Below are 19,441 nucleotides of genomic sequence, written 5' to 3'. Positions count from 1 at the left end.
GCACATTTAAGACAAGTACATGTACGGATATTATAAGACTTATTTATGTGTGTTGATGTATGATTTGTCAATGTCCAGTGTCTAACTAAAAGCACATTTAAGACAACTACATGTATGGATATTATAAGACTTATTTATGTGTGTTGATGTATGATTTGTCAATGTCCAGTGTCTAACTAAAAGCACATTTAAGACAAGAACATGTACTGATATTATAAGACTTATTTATGTGTGTTGATGTATGGTTTGTCAATGTCCAGTGTCTAACTAAAAGCACATTTAAGACAAGTACATGTACGGATATTATAAGACTTATTTATTTGTGTTGATGTATGGTTTGTCAATGTCCAGTGTCTAACTAAAAGCACATTTAAGACAAGAACATGTACTGATATTATAAGACTTATTTATGTGTGTTGATGTATGATTTGTCAATGTCCAGTGTCTAACTAAATGCAAATTTAAGACAAGTACATGTACGGATATTATAAGACTTATTTATTTGTGTTGATGTATGGTTTGTCAATGTCCAGTGTCTAACTAAAAGCACATTTAAGACAAGAACATGCTACATAAACACTGAGCCATATTTCTGAAGTGCTAGTTCACAAGGTCTGCAGGAAACAGTCTGATTCTGAACACTTTCTGCCACATACTAAGCAGAGAAGCAGCAAATATCAGTATTCAAGTCTGTAGTTTTTATGTTCATCTCTTAGACCACCTGTATTTTGTTGGTTTGGGTTTTTTTTTGCATTGGCTTGCGGTTTCATTGATTACACATAGCATTCCCCTTTGTTTATATATTATCTTCCTAATCAATAGCATAACAAATGATGGTTCAAATATTCAGCCCGGTGTTTATTGCTTAAAAAGAGACATCAAGAAGAATGGCCATAATGAAAACAAAAGTTTTTGAAATTACAAAATATAGACACAAGTGAACACAGCCATACATAAAATATTTATTTTCAATTTTACATTCGAATTTGTGTAACAGCTTTAATAATGTAAACTATTATGAGATTAAACAGTACAAATCAATATGTGGTAATTATCTGTCTTTATCAAACCCAACAACTATAGTTGGTTAGCAATTAGGTAACCCTAAATTAAAGTGTTTTAATATCAGCCCTTAAGCCTCATGTCCTCTTTTGGTAGTGGCTGTATTAATAAACTGTTCTTATTAATGTTTTATTGAAGATCATAATGTATACAGTTTACAAACAAATCACTATAGAAATTAAAAGACTAGATAAGAAAAATTGCTCAACTTTCTTCATTTTCTCACAAAATAACAAAATATAAAAAAAGTAGGGAACAATTGCACCTAAATATAAACCAACACACTGGGGAAGCAGATTCGTAAAAAACTTGGTAAATAAAAATAAAAGTCTCCAATCCAAACTAGGCAAAATGTATATTTATTTAATTTTATCTAAATGTTTAATTCCTGGTGATTTCCTCTATAGGCTTTATATGATTTTTTTTTAACTGCCACTAAGATTTTTTTAATTTGTATATACTGCCTAAAAGTGTTTTCCAATTTCTCAATACAGATTACAGAAATCCAGGATAGGTACACTACTCTAACACAAAACAGTTTTGATTTACTTGCTGAAAATTAATGGTACATATTTAGTGTAAAGAAAAAATAATTTGAGGACAAAAATGATAATCTTACAACTGTTTTCATAATCCTCAATGAAATTAATGCTTCATGGAATTAAAACATCAATGTAAAAATATATCTTGAGTATGCATAACTTGTGAGATTCAAACAGAAATAAATGATAATATTAAGTACACTGGATATGTGACCTTTCAACCCACACCTTAATGCTTTAATACTGATCAAATGACCTTACATACCAACACCTTCAAGCTTCAATACTGCTAACAAAAACAGAATGTGGCTCTACAATTCTTTACCAAATAACATATACTATGAACTATTAATATACAATTATTTTTATTTAATGATTGAATTTTCATAATAAATCCTAAGATTAATAAATTGGTCCTTAGATTTTAAAAATAATAATGATTCTAATGAAAATACACAACCAATCTTCACAGCTGTTGCAGCTTATATTTGTCATAAGTCTGAATAATGAGGTAATTGTATTTAGATGAACAATATATAAACCTCAATGCAATGTGAAATGTTTTAGAGGAATCAAAAGTTTTCAAAACTTACAGCAAACTACATTTAAAAGTATATCACAATGTTATCAAACTTAATTAACAATGTAACCAAATTATTACAATTTTACCAAATCATTACAATGTAACCAAATTATCACAATGTTAACAAAATAGTAATCATTCAAACATTTCTTTTATTAAATGTAACCAATTTTGTATTAAGTCTCTAAAATGCTAAAGTTAAGCCACTTTAAATTTTAATGGCATTTGTTTTCATACAAAAAAGTAATAATTCATAAGAATGCTTGTTCTGGCATCTTACTTAACTTAGTATTTATTTCTCAACAGATTGTTCGGTTATTTACCTATTTGTAATGACTATACTACTACATTATTGGTTGATTATTCAATGATTGGAAGACATAATCAGACAATCACAATATTTTGGCTTAGGTTTTTGAAAATATGACTCATACATCAAACTGTTAAGGGTCTTTCCTTATGAGGGGATGCTTATGAAAATCAAAACGATTTATAAAAAATAATATATGAAACAAAACCATATTAACAATTAACATTTTAATATCTTAAAAATTACAAAAATCTTGATTTCTGAAAAATGGATTCTTACACAAACAAAAGTTAGCCCTAATAATTATTTGTCAAGTATAAGGATACTGCAAATATAGGAAAAAATGAAAACAAACAAAAACAAATTTCAATATCATGAGTATTGAGATCGAACATAACACTTATATCTTTAATAACTAATATAATAACAAAACATGCACTAATAATATATGTGTGTGTGTGTGATTAATTGCCCTATTTTCATACTTTTTATAATTGTCTCAAAAGTAAATAATAACCAATAACCTGAATTTTCCTTTCATTTAGACTTGGATAAATCTTAAGACCAATCCATGGTTCTTACAAATAACTAAAATAAACTACATATTGTTCTCATAGTGTTACAAGGACTGCAGCATTTACAATTGTCTTCAGAACTTCCAGACATTTTTCTGTTGGAGGTGTGGCAAAAGTGGCTACACCCCATTTCTGTCCATCATTTTCAATGGAAACTGTCAAACTTGATACACACATTCCAGCACTAGCCAAAGCTCCTAAAAAGAAATATTTCATATATGTCATTCAGGTTCCATATATATAATGTCAAATAAGTTGTCTTTTTTATATCCTATATTGAATATTGACTATTTCAAGTTTTGATAGATTATGATTGGTAATCTAAAGAAATTGATTTTCTTGCTTGAGGCGGTACAGTGAAAGTGAGAAAAGCAGTGGCATTGAGATGACCAATGATAATCTGTTTATTGCTATTTTATCTATGACGATGTTGTTAATTTCATTGACAACTGCATGTGCACCCTAAGTTTCTAGCATTAATTTTTCATATCACTCTACTGACTGAGAAACTTTTTTATCAGTCAGTAAAATCAAGGAAAAATTTGTTAAAATAGCGATAAGGAATTTTATAATCCTTCTTATGTATGGTGACCTCATCAATTTTTTTCACATATGTACATTGAGAACTTCACAAGAGGTATTTTTCATGTCTGCTATTGATAATTACTGTATGATATCTATTATAAAATACAACAGGTAATTTTACCAAGATTGTTACATCACCAGAGTAGGTACAGTGAGCTTGATTTAATTAGAACCAGTAACTAAGACGCATTCTAAAATTCTTTGTTTACTTGTACAAATTGAACTCTCCTTTCTGTTGTTCATTGAGAGTTATACTAACCTGCTACAGTTGGTAGTAACTGAGGGTTACCAGTTCCTTTGAAGAGTAAAGCTACATCAACTAGTGAGGCAGGTACAGAGAACTGTTGACCTTGGACTTCAATGAGAAGGGCATTACCACCAGAAGTTGTTCCTGACAGACGGAATCCATTGTTGAATATCACTGACACTACATTGGTATATGGCGATGGAGCTGCTTCTTCATGGGTGTTCTTTACCTGAATAATAGATTACAAATTTTAACAATAATGGAAGACAAAATCTGAAAAATTTAACTTGACCTTCATTTCGTTTCAAGAAACAAACATATCTTAATTCAAAAATATATCTTCAAAGAGTTTTCCAATAATTGCCCGGACAATGCTCTTATATTCCTCCTGGTTACTCAACAATGATAACAGAAAATTTCATGAAAATTGAGTCAAGGAAAAAAATATTTCTAAATTTATTTGTTTTTGTCAAATAGTTCAAGTTTGCCCGATCACTCAAATAATTGCCATTCCTTCAGAAATATGTTTAAAAATACAGAGCACATGGTATCACATTAGTTGAATTACAAATCCTGCTTAATTGTATATTCTACTCAAACTAAATTTGTACATCTAGTTCATAAAGCATTGCTAGGGTTTAATAAAATAGGTGCAGACAACAAAAATGACAAACTTGAAGGTAAATGCTGATTGTAAACAGATTTCACAAAATGCCATTATCTCACTTTTTAACAAATAGTGGTATTATAAAAATGCACTAACATTTAATCCCATTTGTTTTGCCAAGGCAGGAGAATTGACTAGATTAAGAGTAGGACTATCCCCTCCTCCTAATGCAGGAGAGTTCTGTAGTAATCCTGAGAGTATAGCTGCACTCAAGTAGGACCCAGCTTGTTTCAATGATGGTCCTAGAAAAAAATAACACTCATAAAAAATGTCACCAATGCTGCACAATTACAGGTAATGTTTTATTAATTTCAATATCCAATTATCCATACTTATTACAAATATACTAATAAAACTGAAATTGATTTCACAATTTAAATACTTTTCTGAGATGATATGCCTCTTATTTTACTCCCAAATATTTTAATTAAAAACAAGCCAGGATTGAGCACTAACAATCATGTTTAAAGCTTCCACATTCCTGTTGTGCCTATCCCAAGTCAGGTGAGTCAGTGTAGTTCTGAGGTTGTCATTGGTTCATGTCTGTCAAAAGTTTTTCATATTAAATTGTTTTGTTATCAATAAGACCTTTGTTTCCTCGTTTGATTTGTTTTACATTTTTCATGTAAAGGCCTTTTTAAAGATGACTATAATTGCTAACACCCACTTTATTTGAATTCTGATGCTCAATGGCAATTATACCACACTTCTTTATCTTTATGAAGATATATATTTAAGATTTATCAATCTCTTTTGACAGGAGATTTAATATATTAGCCTAAACAAGAATGTGTCCATAGCACTCTGATGCCTCATTTGCACTATCATTTTCTATGTTCAGTTGACCTTGAAATTGCTGTAAAAAATAATGCCAAATAAGAAAGATCATATCATAGGGAACATGTGTACTAAGTTTTAAGTTGATAAGACCTCAACATTATCATTTTCTATGTTCAGTGGACCGTGAATTGGGGTCAAAATCAATTTGGCATTTAAATTAGAAAGATCATATCAAAGGGTTGTCAAATACTACCTTGACTAAAAACTTTAACCTGAAGCCGGACAGACTCACAAAAGGATGGACGAACAGACTAGAAAACATAATGCCAATCTACTATTGTTGGGGGGCATAAAAAATAATGATAAATTCAAAAGCTGTGGTGAGAAAAGGAAACTACAAGCATGACTAGTTTATGTTCTAGTATGTCTATATTCATGTAAAATTATAACTTATTCTCAATACCTCTATAAATCTACTGTTATAAATGGAGATAATTATATAAATCTACTGTTATAAAGGGAGATAATTTTATAAATCTACTGTTATAAAGGGAGATAATTTTATAAATCTACTGTTATAAAGGGAGATAATTTTATAAATCTACTGTTATAAAGGGAGATAAATATATAAATTAAATGTTGTAAGAGGAGTTTATTTAGCTGTGCATGTACATAAAAGATTTTCATACCATAAGTTGTGACTTGCATATTTTCTACGTTTCCTGGGTTTAAACCTGCTGCCACTTGTCCCAACTTCCTACCAAGTACTACCCATGGTCGAGATTCTGGACTCAATGCATTTGTCATAGCATGAGCATTTATCTGCAACATAATACAATAATATTGAAAACTCAAACATCATCACCCTTATTTCAAATCACTTTCCATCTTTCTATTTGTTCTTGAAGACTGTTTTCAAACTCATTTTCTAAACAGCTAGATATAGCATACTAACAGTTTAAATGGCAATTATAGTTGTACAAATGTATTTGATAGTGTTTGTGTAAACATTAAACCTACCAATATCTAAAGCTAAAAATGTTTTGGATAATTATAGATAATTATTTACATTGTGTAACTTTGTTAAAAGTAGATATTCAACAAATGAAAAGATCTGTTATGTCAGAAAATTTAAAAGGAAATGTTTGGATGACCTGAAGAGTATAAGCAGTCCAAATGAGATCTTTTTTTTTTATTTGCAAAACCAAATGTAATTCTGCAGAAACTTATTTTAACCATCAACTTACAGCACCAAATAAACTTTTTCCTCGCACCACATCAACAAATTGTTCTGCAATCTCAACAGCCACCCGTTTCTGTGCTTCAGTGGTACTTGCTCCTAAATGTGGAGTGGCTAATACTTGTGGCATCTTTGCTAAGGTGAAATCTTTAGGTGGCTCACTTTCAAAGACATCTAGACCTGCTCCTCCACATTGACCTGATTCTATAGCTCTCTTGATGGCCGCCTCTTCTATGATGCCACCTCTCGCTACATTAACCACTTTAACACCTTTCTTACACACTGAGAATACTTGGTCATTTATCAAATCTGTAAAGACAAATAACAATAACCTTTCTTACACACTGAGAATACTTGGTCATTTATCAAATCTGTAAAGACAAATAAACAATAACCTTTCTTACACACTGAGAATACTTGGTCATTTATTAAATCTGTAAAGACAAATAAACAATAACCTTTCTTACACACTGAGAATACTTGGTCATTTATTAAATCTGTAAAGACAAATAAACAATAACCTTTCTTACACACTGAGAATACTTGGTCATTTATTAAATCTGTAAAGACAAATAAACAATAACCTTTCTTACACACTGAGAATACTTGGTCATTTATTAAATCTGTAAAGACAAATAAACAATAACCTTTCTTACACACTGAGAATACTTGGTCATTTATCAAATCTGTAAAGACAAATAAACAATAACCTTTCTTACACACTGAGAATACTTGGTCATTTATTAAATCTGTAAAGACAAATAAACAATAACCTTTCTTACACACTGAGAATACTTGGTCATTTATCAAATCTGTAAAGACAAATAACAATAACCTTTCTTACACACTGAGAATACTTGGTCATTTATCAAATCTGTAAAGACAAATAACAATAACCTTTCTTACACACTGAGAATACTTGGTCATTTATCAAATCTGTAAAGACAAATAACAATAACCTTTCTTACACACTGAGAATACTTGGTCATTTATCAAATCTGTAAAGACAAATAAACAATAACCTTTCTTACACACTGAGAATACTTGGTCATTTATTAAATCTGTAAAGACAAATAAACAATAACCTTTCTTACACACTGAGAATACTTGGTCATTTATCAAATCTGTAAAGACAAATAACAATAACCTTTCTTACACACTGAGAATACTTGGTCATTTATCAAATCTGTAAAGACAAATAACAATAACCTTTCTTACACACTGAGAATACTTGGTCATTTATCAAATCTGTAAAGACAAATAACAATAACCTTTCTTACACACTGAGAATACTTGGTCATTTATCAAATCTGTAAAGACAAATAACAATAACCTTTCTTACACACTGAGAATACTTGGTCATTTATCAAATCTGTAAAGACAAATAACAATAACCTTTCTTACACACTGAGAATACTTGGTCATTTATTAAATCTGTAAAGACAAATAAACAATAACCTTTCTTACACACTGAGAATACTTGGTCATTTATTAAATCTGTAAAGACAAATAAACAATAACCTTTCTTACACACTGAGAATACTTGGTCATTTATCAAATCTGTAAAGACAAATAAACAATAACCTTTCTTACACACTGAGAATACTTGGTCATTTATCAAATCTGTAAAGACAAATAACAATAACCTTTCTTACACACTGAGAATACTTGGTCATTTATTAAATCTGTAAAGACAAATAAACAATAACCTTTCTTACACACTGAGAATACTTGGTCATTTATTAAATCTGTAAAGACAAATAAACAATAACCTTTCTTACACACTGAGAATACTTGGTCATTTATCAAATCTGTAAAGACAAATAAACAATAACCTTTCTTACACACTGAGAATACTTGGTCATTTATTAAATCTGTAAAGACAAATAACAATAACCTTTCTTACACACTGAGAATACTTGGTCATTTATCAAATCTGTAAAGACAAATAAACAATAACCTTTCTTACACACTGAGAATACTTGGTCATTTATCAAATCTGTAAAGACAAATAACAATAACCTTTCTTACACACTGAGAATACTTGGTCATTTATCAAATCTGTAAAGACAAATAACAATAACCTTTCTTACACACTGAGAATACTTGGTCATTTATTAAATCTGTAAAGACAAATAAACAATAACCTTTCTTACACACTGAGAATACTTGGTCATTTATTAAATCTGTAAAGACAAATAACAATAACCTTTCTTACACACTGAGAATACTTGGTCATTTATTAAATCTGTAAAGACAAATAACAATAACCTTTCTTACACACTGAGAATACTTGGTCATTTATTAAATCTGTAAAGACAAATAACAATAACCTTTCATTACAAATGCAGAATAGTGGGTCATTTGTCAATACAAAAATAGACACAACATATTTCTATCTTAATGAATGAGTACTTAGTTACGGTATTAGTGAAAACCAAATAGTAAATTCTTAATCCTTTGGTCTTTTTTGGGGATATTTTTCTCAATACTTGGCTTATTTTGATAAATACTGTCTTGTCAACTCTATCGTGTATATTGAAACATTTAAATATCAGGATTATTAAGAACCGTTCTATGTTATATGAGGTTCTAGCTTTAAAATTGTGAATAATTTCAAAATGATACAATTTAAATTGAGCATACATTTCTATAATATTCTTCAACAGGTATATTCCAAACAAAAAGCTTTGGAAAATAAAAGGAAATCTTAACAGTTGGTTTGACTTTATATTTGAGGAAAAGCACTCATTTGTTTACATCCCAAGATGTCAGTTGACTTCTAGTATTAGAGAAAGTAGACCTACATATATCCTCGACCACATCAACTTACTTCTGGTCTGTGGAATGAGTGGTGTGTGGACTGTAATATAATCAGCTAGTGGCCAAATCTTCTCCAGTGGCATCCATTCTGTGTTAAACTCTGCACTAACCTCAGCTGGGATGATAGGATCATAACCAATGGTCTGAAAGTAGAAACGGAAAATCAAAGTTTGTGATAAAAAAAATTATGGCAGTAAGATGTTCATTTAATTTTTTAAAGACTTCATAGTCTTCAAACAAATGTGGTATGGGCTTTGCCCATTGTTGAGGGCCGTACCGTGACCTATAGTTGTTAATGTCTGTGTCATTTTGGTGTCTTGTGGACAGTTGTCTCATTGGCAATCATACCAAATCTTTTTTTTTATATTTTTTGATGTGCCAGAAAAGCAACACCTGTGTCTTGCCTTCCACAATTTACTTGGCAGGCAATAAAAATGACTGCATCCACAAATCTTAAAATCTTTCTTTAGTCCACAATGGTCACATTATTTATTTAATCAACATTTCCCCAAGAAACATCAAATAAAATGTGTCATTTTAAAGTGTCAAATGGAAAAAAATATAAAAAAGCAAGTTTATGAAATAATTTTGTGTGTATTCTGATGCCTTGAGAATTCTTGGGAAAACACTTTTACACATGTAGCAAATGCCATCACTCTTTGCTTGAAATTTTAAATCTTAATTCTTAATGTTAATTCTTGGTAAGCCTAAAATGGACAGCATTTAGATGTGAAGCCTGTGTATATATTGTACAGATATGATTTCACTTGATCTATACAATTATACGCAGTATTGTTACTTACTGTCATTCCAAATGACTGCATCCTTAGAGCCACTTCTTTACCAATTCTTCCTAAACCTATAATAGCCAGGGTTTTTCCATAAAGCTCATTACCCATCAGAACTTTTCTTTCACTCCATTTTTCCTCTTTCATAGCTCTATCACCTCGATGAATATGTCTGAAATATTTACATTTAACATGTTTAAAATTTAAATATTTCATTTATCGGTACAACATATTGTTATAGATAGAGCTAAATCAATAAAAAACACAATGGAATTTAACATTATCTAAATACAAAAATAAACTATCGACAGTTCTTGAAACCTTTTTCCCCTGGTGGTCTTCGAGGGAAATATTTCTGTTGCAAAATACTAAAACTGTGCCAGTTCTTTGCAAATTTTGGTGGACAAAATCGTAGGACCACCACTTTTCAATAACTCAGACTATCTGTTATAATATGGTCTTACGTTTTTAGAGTCAAGTTTTAGGATACTTGGTTAGTAAAACCTCAGCATGTTTTTTTTGTATACTAAGAGGAAATAGCATCTTATTCTGCACATTTTCGTTGAAGATGACATATAACTTTTTTTTACCATTGCACAATCTTTTCAATTCTCTTTTAAAATTGCTTTTAAAATTGCTTTATAAACTAGTATGTGTTCCAGGACAAAACAAGTGAAACTGTGAGCCACTGATGATACCCCCCCCCCCACCACCACCACCACCACCAAAAAAAAGGTGGATTATCTTAAAAGTATAAAATTATGCAAGTGTTTGGTGAACAGAAGTTGTTGAGTGATGTCAGAATCAGCAGTATTTACCTTGATAAAGCACATATCAATGTACAAGTATGTTCAGCAGCACTAAGAGTGTTTCCACCTGGTGTACTGAAATGGAACATGGAAATTGTTAACATACATAAGAAGTTATGTTACTCATTTTTTTCATGAAGTCATTATTCAACAATGATCTGTGGCTTCCTTTAGTTTCCTCTTATTATAAAACATACTGTGCATGTAAAATATGTTAAAACTTTTATGTAGGTTAAAGTGTTTGTTACAACAATAACAAGGTGTATGAAATTTTGTTCAGAGTACAAAAAGATCAGAATTATTGTTAAAATATGCATTATATAGATTGTAGTGTCATCTTTGATTAAGTGTTTCAAATGACCACAATCAGCAGTGAAGAAGCTATTTTGGGAAAGATGAAAAACAAGAGTAATTGTGGATCTAGAATTGCTTTTAACATAGTAAGAAGTAATTTTTTTGGTTGTGAATGAGCTGAAATTTAAAACAAATACATAACTGCTTAATAAAACAATGATGTACATAGATCTATATATACAAAGTATTCTTACTTCATCACAATAATTCCTCGTTTTGTGGCAGCATCACAGTCGATGTTATCGACCCCTGTACCAGCACGACCAATTATCTTCAGGTTGGTTCCAGCATTGATGACATCTGCTGTTACCTTGGTAGCAGATCTAACTACCAGTCCATCATATTTCTATAAATATTTAATAAAAAAACATATTCAGCTGAACTCAATCAGAAATGAATTTTCATAGTATTTGACCAAAATGTTTAAATAAAATCTTTGTTATTAACAAAAAAAAAGTGATAATACGATAGAAATCTAAAGCTGACAACACTTAATATCAAAGACATGTTCCCAACACAGAGCCTTGGCTCACACAGAACAGCAAGCTATAAAGGGCCCAAAAAAATATCAATCCTAAAGTATAAATAATTACAATGAATTAATGGGTTTTGGAAGAGAAAAAGGAGAGGTAACTTGATGAATAAAATTGAGAATGGAAATGGGGAATGTGTCAAAGAGACAACCCGACCATAGAAAAAACAACAGCAGAAAGTCACCAACAGGTCTTCAATGCAACGAGAAATTCCATGAAGAATGCGGAACATCACTGATGACAACAGATACATGTACTATTCTGTAATTACATCATCATAATCCATCTTTAACATGTTTAATAATTCAAAATGACCACATTTAATCCTCCTCTACATTGTAAGTAAAAAGGCAGATTTAATAGTCATAAGATGTAAACAGTTTATAGGATTAGTGTACTGGAATGAGACATATTACTTTTAATCATTAATAAATAATTTGTACATTTTAACAAATATACTACTACTAGACAGGACACAGACTATTGGTAACCAGATTAAAATCTAACAATTTTAAAAGGATCTGCTTTGGATACAATATAGTTTTTTTTGTTTGTTTGTATTATATAAACCAGGTCTAGGTATAACACTCATGATTTTAGTGACTAAAAAAGAAATTTTTATATAATATTTTGTGTTTTTTTAATACTTGATTAAAAAGATCATCCAATAACCAACGATATAGACAGTAAAAACATGGGAATTCTTCTTTCTGGCCATGGATACTAGTTTTATAACAATGACAGGCAAAGACATGCCATGAAAACTGGTTACATCTGGGCACAAATGAAGTAGTAGACTACATCAGAGACATATAATAATATGTCTCCGACTACATGCATGTACATAGACACAGTGCCATGAAAACTGGTTATAACTGGTTACACTTAACCTATCTAGTATCCTGTACATATGCATATGAGTATAATGACATATATCCCTAACATCATCAGACATATTTTTAATTTCAACCTCACTATTTTTGTAAAATTCTGCAAAAGGCAGCAAAAATTATAACTCACTGGTTTAGAGAACCCAAAGCGTCAGCATTTAAACTTGACACATAGTTGATGCATGCATAAAAGTCATAAGCACCTGAAGGCTGAACTTGATACTTACTGGAATTTCTGTCAAAAGTTGTTCTTTCGTTAGCTTTGTATTTTTCACCACTTGAATTCCATTCTTCTGTAAAATTTCGACACACTGAGTGTCAATTTCATCTGTGATTAAAACTGATTGCAACTGAAAGGACATTGTTCTTGTCTTTCAAACACGTTACAGTAATCGATGTTTCTGTAGCAGTCAGCAGTACAAAACGGTCTACAGTCAACTTCGTGCAAGCACCTGTTGGCGTAAAAGTTCCGACTTTTAAAATAATCAAATTGTTTATGCAATTATGTACTGCGGACTGCAATATAAGTTAATTCTAAAATGTGAACCACTTAGTCTAGTCAGAATAGTTATAACTATAAAGAGTCAGTTGAATGGATTAATGTAAGCGGATATAAATACTTATATAAACATTATTTAGGTGTACACCGTTGTGAATGTCATCGGAACTTTCTTCTGCTGTCATCCGGAATATTTTGGGAGTTTTCCTTGAAAGTAGGTCAACCCTAAATGAGCATGATGGAAAATTTCCCTAACCGACCAAAAGCGTTTTTTTTCAACTGAATATTAAAATTAAATCAAGGACAACCATATTCCTAGTTTCACAATGTTATGGCAAGCGATTCATCACAGGGCGCTCTGAAAGCATCATCATAAATCATGTTGGTGAAGCCGGCCGGGTTACATGTTATAAATAAATATGAACTGAGGAATCTGTCTTAAAAAGTTAAAATGTGAATCAAATGTGCGACAATAATAATAAAAAAATTGCACTACGTGAAATTACAGTGAAATATAAGTTTTGTACTGTAAGATAATATGTATTGAGTTAAAACAAACTTAAACATGTTCCCGCCGCAATTTTGCGCATAGCTGTCCCAAGTCAAGAACCTCTGGCCTTTGTTAACCGTGTATGTTTTTTAATTTTAGTTTCTTTAATATGTACAATTTGGAGTTTAGTATGGCGTCCATTATCACTGAACTAATATATATATATATTTGTTTAGGGGTCAACTGAAGGACGCCTACTGGTGCGGGAATTCAGTCTCGTTGCATTGAATACTTCAGTGTTGGTGACCTTCTGTTGTTGTCTGCTCTATGGTCGGGTTGTTGTCTCTTTGGCATATTCCCCATTAAATTTTTCCATTCTTAATTTTATTAACCTGACTTTCAGTAGAGTCTACTCATGATATACTGTGTTATAGTATCTATAGAAGTCTAAGCTTTCATCATCATGTGTCAATTAAAATGTTACAGAGAACATATACAAAATGATTATTTTTGTTTAAGATAAATCAGTAATGACTCGTATGACATACTATAGTGAAATAATAATTCGCTTTAAGCAACCAGTTATAGGTCCAATTTGATCAAAATATACATAAACTGTTGGTATAAAAAGCCCCTGATACATGTAACTTTCAATTTAACCCCTTAGGTAGAGATTGGTTTAAACGTCTGAATTAGGCGTTTGCAGTTATCAAAAGGAAAAGAATGTCAACATTCAGCCTGATTATATATTTCTTCTTTTTTTTTCGCTTTGAGAACAGTATGATGCCTATGATATCCCGAAAAGGAGCTCCATAACCTTAGTCCTATCAATATGTTTCGCTTATTTTGTTCCTTTTAAAAATAATGCTTTTCCGACTTTAAGTTATAGTATTAATTCTAAATTCTAGAGCATCTTAATTTCAGATCCACAAAACCCATTTTGGTGTCATCAGAGACTCATATACAAATCTAATGGGACAAGGTGTAACAGAAAAGCAATCAATAAAGAATGATTAAAAATATTGTGTTAAAAAAAGAGGGGCGAAAGATACCAGAAGGACAGCCAAACGCATAGATTCAAAATACTAGTAAACTGACAACGCCATGGCTAAAAATGAAACTGAAGACAAATAGACAAATAAGTATTAATAGTACACAAGACACAACATAGAAAACTAAAGACTGAGCAACACGAAATGTTCGACTTAAAGCAATACATAGCTATATATATATTATATACAACTCGTCTAAACATCAACCCAGCAATGTTAGATCTATAAATTTGCTTTCGCAGATTTTTGTTCTTCCCTCGCCGGGATTCGAACCCATGCTACTGAGATATCGTGACAACAAATCGCCGGCGAGGGAAGAACAAAAATCTGCGAAAGCAAATGCAAATTTACAGATCTAATATTGTTGGGTTGATGTTTAGACGAGTTGTATACAATCTAATTGAAATGTTGATCTCTGATATACTGCGTATATGCAGTATAACGTAATCAGAGATCAACATTTCAATTAGATTGAGTTGTATATAATATATATATAGCTATGTATTGCTTTAAGTCGAACACGTATATTATACGTAAGCCCAGGTGGTCGTGCGGTCTAGCGGGACTGCAGCCGTCCCGCTAGACCGCACGCCCACCTGGGCTTCACAAAAATAAAGCTTTTGGTGGCCGTGTGCTATACGTTTCCTTGTCAGTTTTAATCTAGCGGCGTACTAGAGTACATGATATATATTATATATATAAACGAGTCTAAATTAAAAACTACGTTCAAACCTATGATTGCGTTGGATAAAAACCGCAATTTTTATACGTGTGCAAGTAAAACAAATTTTGTTGTAGAAGGGTCTAAAAACAGCACAAACAACATTTTCCAAAAGACCAAAAAAGTGAAAAAGTATATTTAAACGAAAAGCATTTGACTAACAGGTCGAACAACTGATGTTCTTTAACCCTGCTGACTGCCATTGGCGATTGCCAAAAAAAAATGATCACAAGATGTAACAAAATGGATCTTAATATAATTTTAATACTAAACAGAAAACAAATTAACTCGTGGCCACGATGTTATGTCACAAACATACGGTGTCAATATTTTTTAGTACACCAGATCCGGATTTCGACAATAAATGTCTCTTTAGTGATGTTAGGGATCGAAACGGTATATTTTTATATGTATATACCAACATTCGGACATTACTTAACTTTTTCTTATATATAGATACAGTCCGGGGTTTTAGTTCAATAGCGGATCCAAGGGGAGGGTTCTAGGGTTTGGAACAGTCCCTTTTTTTACGATCAATGCATTTGAATGCAGACATATAGTTGCCCCCCCCCCTTTTTTCCTGGGATGGGAACCCCCTTTTTAAAATGGCTGGACTTGCGCCTGTAGTTTTTGAATTTTATGAAACTTTTGCGGAAGCTTTTTTTATGATAAATGCCTGAAGCAAAATTTCAAAACAATTTTGTTTTCATTTTTAAGTTGACGGACTTATCTTTTCGCAATTAACAGACGGTCTGGTATTAATTTTTTTTATATGATCAATTTGTAAACCTTAAGAGTTTTTCATGAAACTTTGGTAAAAGAAGATCAACAAATAAATCTAAAGAAAATCTTTTTTTTTTAATCCTGTAATGGACTGATAAATGGAATTTTTTTTTGCGGGAACCATTCCCAGACAAGACCCAGGGTTCCCTTTACGAATTTTCATAACACATTTGAAAGTCTACCAAAATTTATTATTTCATGTCCATTAACGAAATTTGCACATAAAAAGGGGTCTTGTTGAGTGCTTTACCCCATGGATCCATTGATGTGTTTTTAATGAAAGAAATGGCATCTCATTCTTGATAACTCACAAGCTTCAGAGGGCTTCGTCCCTCGAAATCACTACCAACATGTGCTATGGCATGGACCCGATTGGGCCACTCAGACCCCTTGCCGAGGTTCGGGCGTACACTTAAAAACGGCATAGCTACGCCACTGTGAACACAACAAGAACAGCTAAAGTTGTGAAAGTTGAACTTGAACTTCATTAAGTCACAGGAAACAGGGGCGGATCAAGGATTTTTAGAAAGGGAGCAAAGTTTTTAAAGATCGCCGAGCGGAGCGGGGCAAACACATTTTGGGACCTTTTTGGGTATAAAAACATAAAATTAGTGTAATATGCACTTTTTTAACGGTTCCTGGCGTGGGGCATGTATATAATGTAGTTGTTGTAAAGTGTAAAGGTTGGACATTTTCGATGTTTTCTCTATTAATTGTCTATCATAAAATGATAGTATGGATCTAAACCTATATATGTACTGATAAATTTTATGCGGGACTGCATAACCTCGCATATTTCTTGTTGTAAACAAGATATACTCCGGGCTATTCAATGAAATTTACAATGCGACCGACACCAGTTAAAAAAGACAAACAAGCAATTTTTATCCAAATGTTTGGTTGATATGTTTCTCTCTCAAATATCCCAGACTGTCTCCTCAAATTAAATGGTTCGTAACTTATACTTTAAATAAGTCTAGAGCTTATACTGAAAAGGGATCATTATTCAGCTATGTTATTTTGAAATAGGCTGGAGCGTTTGGGGTTAAACATGTTTTCGTAGGTAAATAATCTTCCCGTGGAACTTCATGAGAGTGTAATAGTACTAGTCTATAGAGAGTCTTTTCGTTTGCTGGACTAGTGAAATAGAAGTCAATAGAAGTCAATACGTTCTTGCTAAATCCTGTGTCGCTTTGAAGGTGTCATGATTATCATATGATTATCAGCCTAAGCAATGTGTTACTGTAATTTGAATTTCAAAATGACTAAGCGACGTTTTTTGGACGCACTGAATGATCAACTCCACCATAGCGAATCACGTGACTTTGACAATCAGTAAATTCCAGCGAAAAATATCTTTATAAGTAAAGGACTGTCTAGTCTGATTTTTCATTTTACCCCCCCCCCCCCCCCCCCAAAAAAAGAGCAAAAAGGAGGGGGGCATACGCCCTCTACGCCCCCTCTGGCTCCTCCACTGGGAAACAACATAACTTAATTCGTCACGCGTGTACATTTTTATGAACAGACACTGTTAGGAAGCTGTCCGAACAGTTACACCCGCCGTTCATCCCCACTTATCCGATTTTGCCTTTGAAAATATGGTAAAACAATGATGATCAAGACGAGATAGAAAACAATAAAACAACATTGTTGAAATAGTAAGTCAACTTATTATTGTAGTTCTTGTGCTTAAAGGAAGTTCTATTTCCCTTTTTTCCCTATTACTAGTATCTTTAACAATTGATAGAAACTTTAAATGGCAATGAATTGTTTCGCTGAGCGCAGCTGGATACGACCGCAGAGGTCCAACCCTGAACAATACGGGGGGAAATCGGCACAATATTCGCGCTTGATACAGGTCTGAATTTGGATTGTAATTAAATATTTGACACATTATAAGTTTCTGACACTGAATTACTGTAGTCAAAGAACTAAAAATTGGTTATAGTATAAAAATTTATATTCATTAATTTGCTTTTGTACAATACACTATGCTTTTGTGAATTGCACTCCCCCTTAAAAAAATGACCCCCCTTATTTGCAACTATTTATTTGAAGAAATTTTAGGAAAAAAGTTTCACATTTTCTTTTCCTTTATCAGCATTTTTTAGAATAGATTGACAGCTATAGACAATACAACATTTCTTTATACATTTTTAAAAGCAGTGTTGTGAAGTTTAACCAAACATATAATATGGAATTGTTTTTAATTATGATCGATTAACAAGGAATTTTACCCCTCATTTATTTACTGTTGGTCCATAATCCCCAAAATCAGTCTAGATTTCTATTTACATTTACTAAAGTTTATATTGTCTGGAGAATTTACAAATGTCTTTGGACAACGACGACCAGATACCAATATACAACCACAAATATTTTTGCGGGTATAAAACTGATCATAGTCTATTTCTTATTGAAGTTATTGCCCTTTCATTACAATTTTTCCCATGTTTTTGCATTTTCCATATTACTTTGAAACTATGATAGATAAATAAAACTTTCAAAGGCACAAATTATCAGAGACAAGGTCTACAAATAAGCCATCCTGGTGCAAATCTTCAGTCTACTCGTTATTGGAGTTAGATCATTTTTTTAACATTTTTTTAGGGCATTATTGCCTTTTACATGTATTTTTAAAAAAACATAAAAATAACAATACTAATACTAAATTATTAATATTATGTTGATAGTCCTAAATATAAAGCTTTATTACAACTGTCACATAAACTAAACATTAACCAAGAAAACTAAACATTGACCAATGAACCAAGAAAATGAGGTCAAGGTCAGATGAACCATGCCAGACACACATGTACAGCTAACAATTCTTCCTTACAACAAATATAGTTGACACATTGCTTATAATTTAGGAAACCTAGACCAAAACACAAAAACTTAACACTCAGTAATGAACCCTGAAAATTAGGTCAGGGTCAAATAAAACTTGCCTGACTCATATGGATCATAAAATATTTCCATACACCAAGTATAGTTGACCTATTGCATATAGTAGTAGAAAAAAAGACCAAAACTCTAAAAATTAACCTTTACCACTGAACCATGAAAATGAGGTCAAGGTCAGATCACACCTGCCAGCTAGAAATT

General features: G+C 31.8%; 1 protein-coding gene across 1 annotated transcript; it reads right to left on the bottom strand.

Moving 5' to 3' along the window:
- Positions 1 to 950: 950 nt before the first annotated feature.
- On the bottom strand, positions 951 to 13,394 carry LOC134706260 (D-3-phosphoglycerate dehydrogenase-like). The gene is made up of 10 exons (XM_063565029.1): positions 13,016 to 13,394; positions 11,560 to 11,711; positions 11,021 to 11,086; positions 10,218 to 10,374; positions 9,425 to 9,557; positions 6,599 to 6,900; positions 6,041 to 6,173; positions 4,668 to 4,813; positions 3,917 to 4,133; positions 951 to 3,269 (listed from the first exon to the last, which is right to left on the bottom strand). The coding sequence occupies exons 1-10, from the start codon at positions 13,148 to 13,150 to the stop codon at positions 3,109 to 3,111; spliced, it is 1,602 nt and encodes a 533-aa protein (XP_063421099.1). The 5' UTR covers positions 13,151 to 13,394; the 3' UTR covers positions 951 to 3,108.
- Between the last annotated feature and the right edge of the window lie 6,047 nt (positions 13,395 to 19,441).

The sequence above is a fragment of the Mytilus trossulus genome, chromosome 2, assembly GCF_036588685.1.
Source record: "Mytilus trossulus isolate FHL-02 chromosome 2, PNRI_Mtr1.1.1.hap1, whole genome shotgun sequence".
NCBI classification, from domain to species: Eukaryota; Metazoa; Mollusca; class Bivalvia; order Mytilida; family Mytilidae; genus Mytilus; species Mytilus trossulus.
The sequence above is the reverse complement of the archived record's forward strand: the minus strand, read 5'-3'. Positions and strand labels throughout refer to the sequence as shown.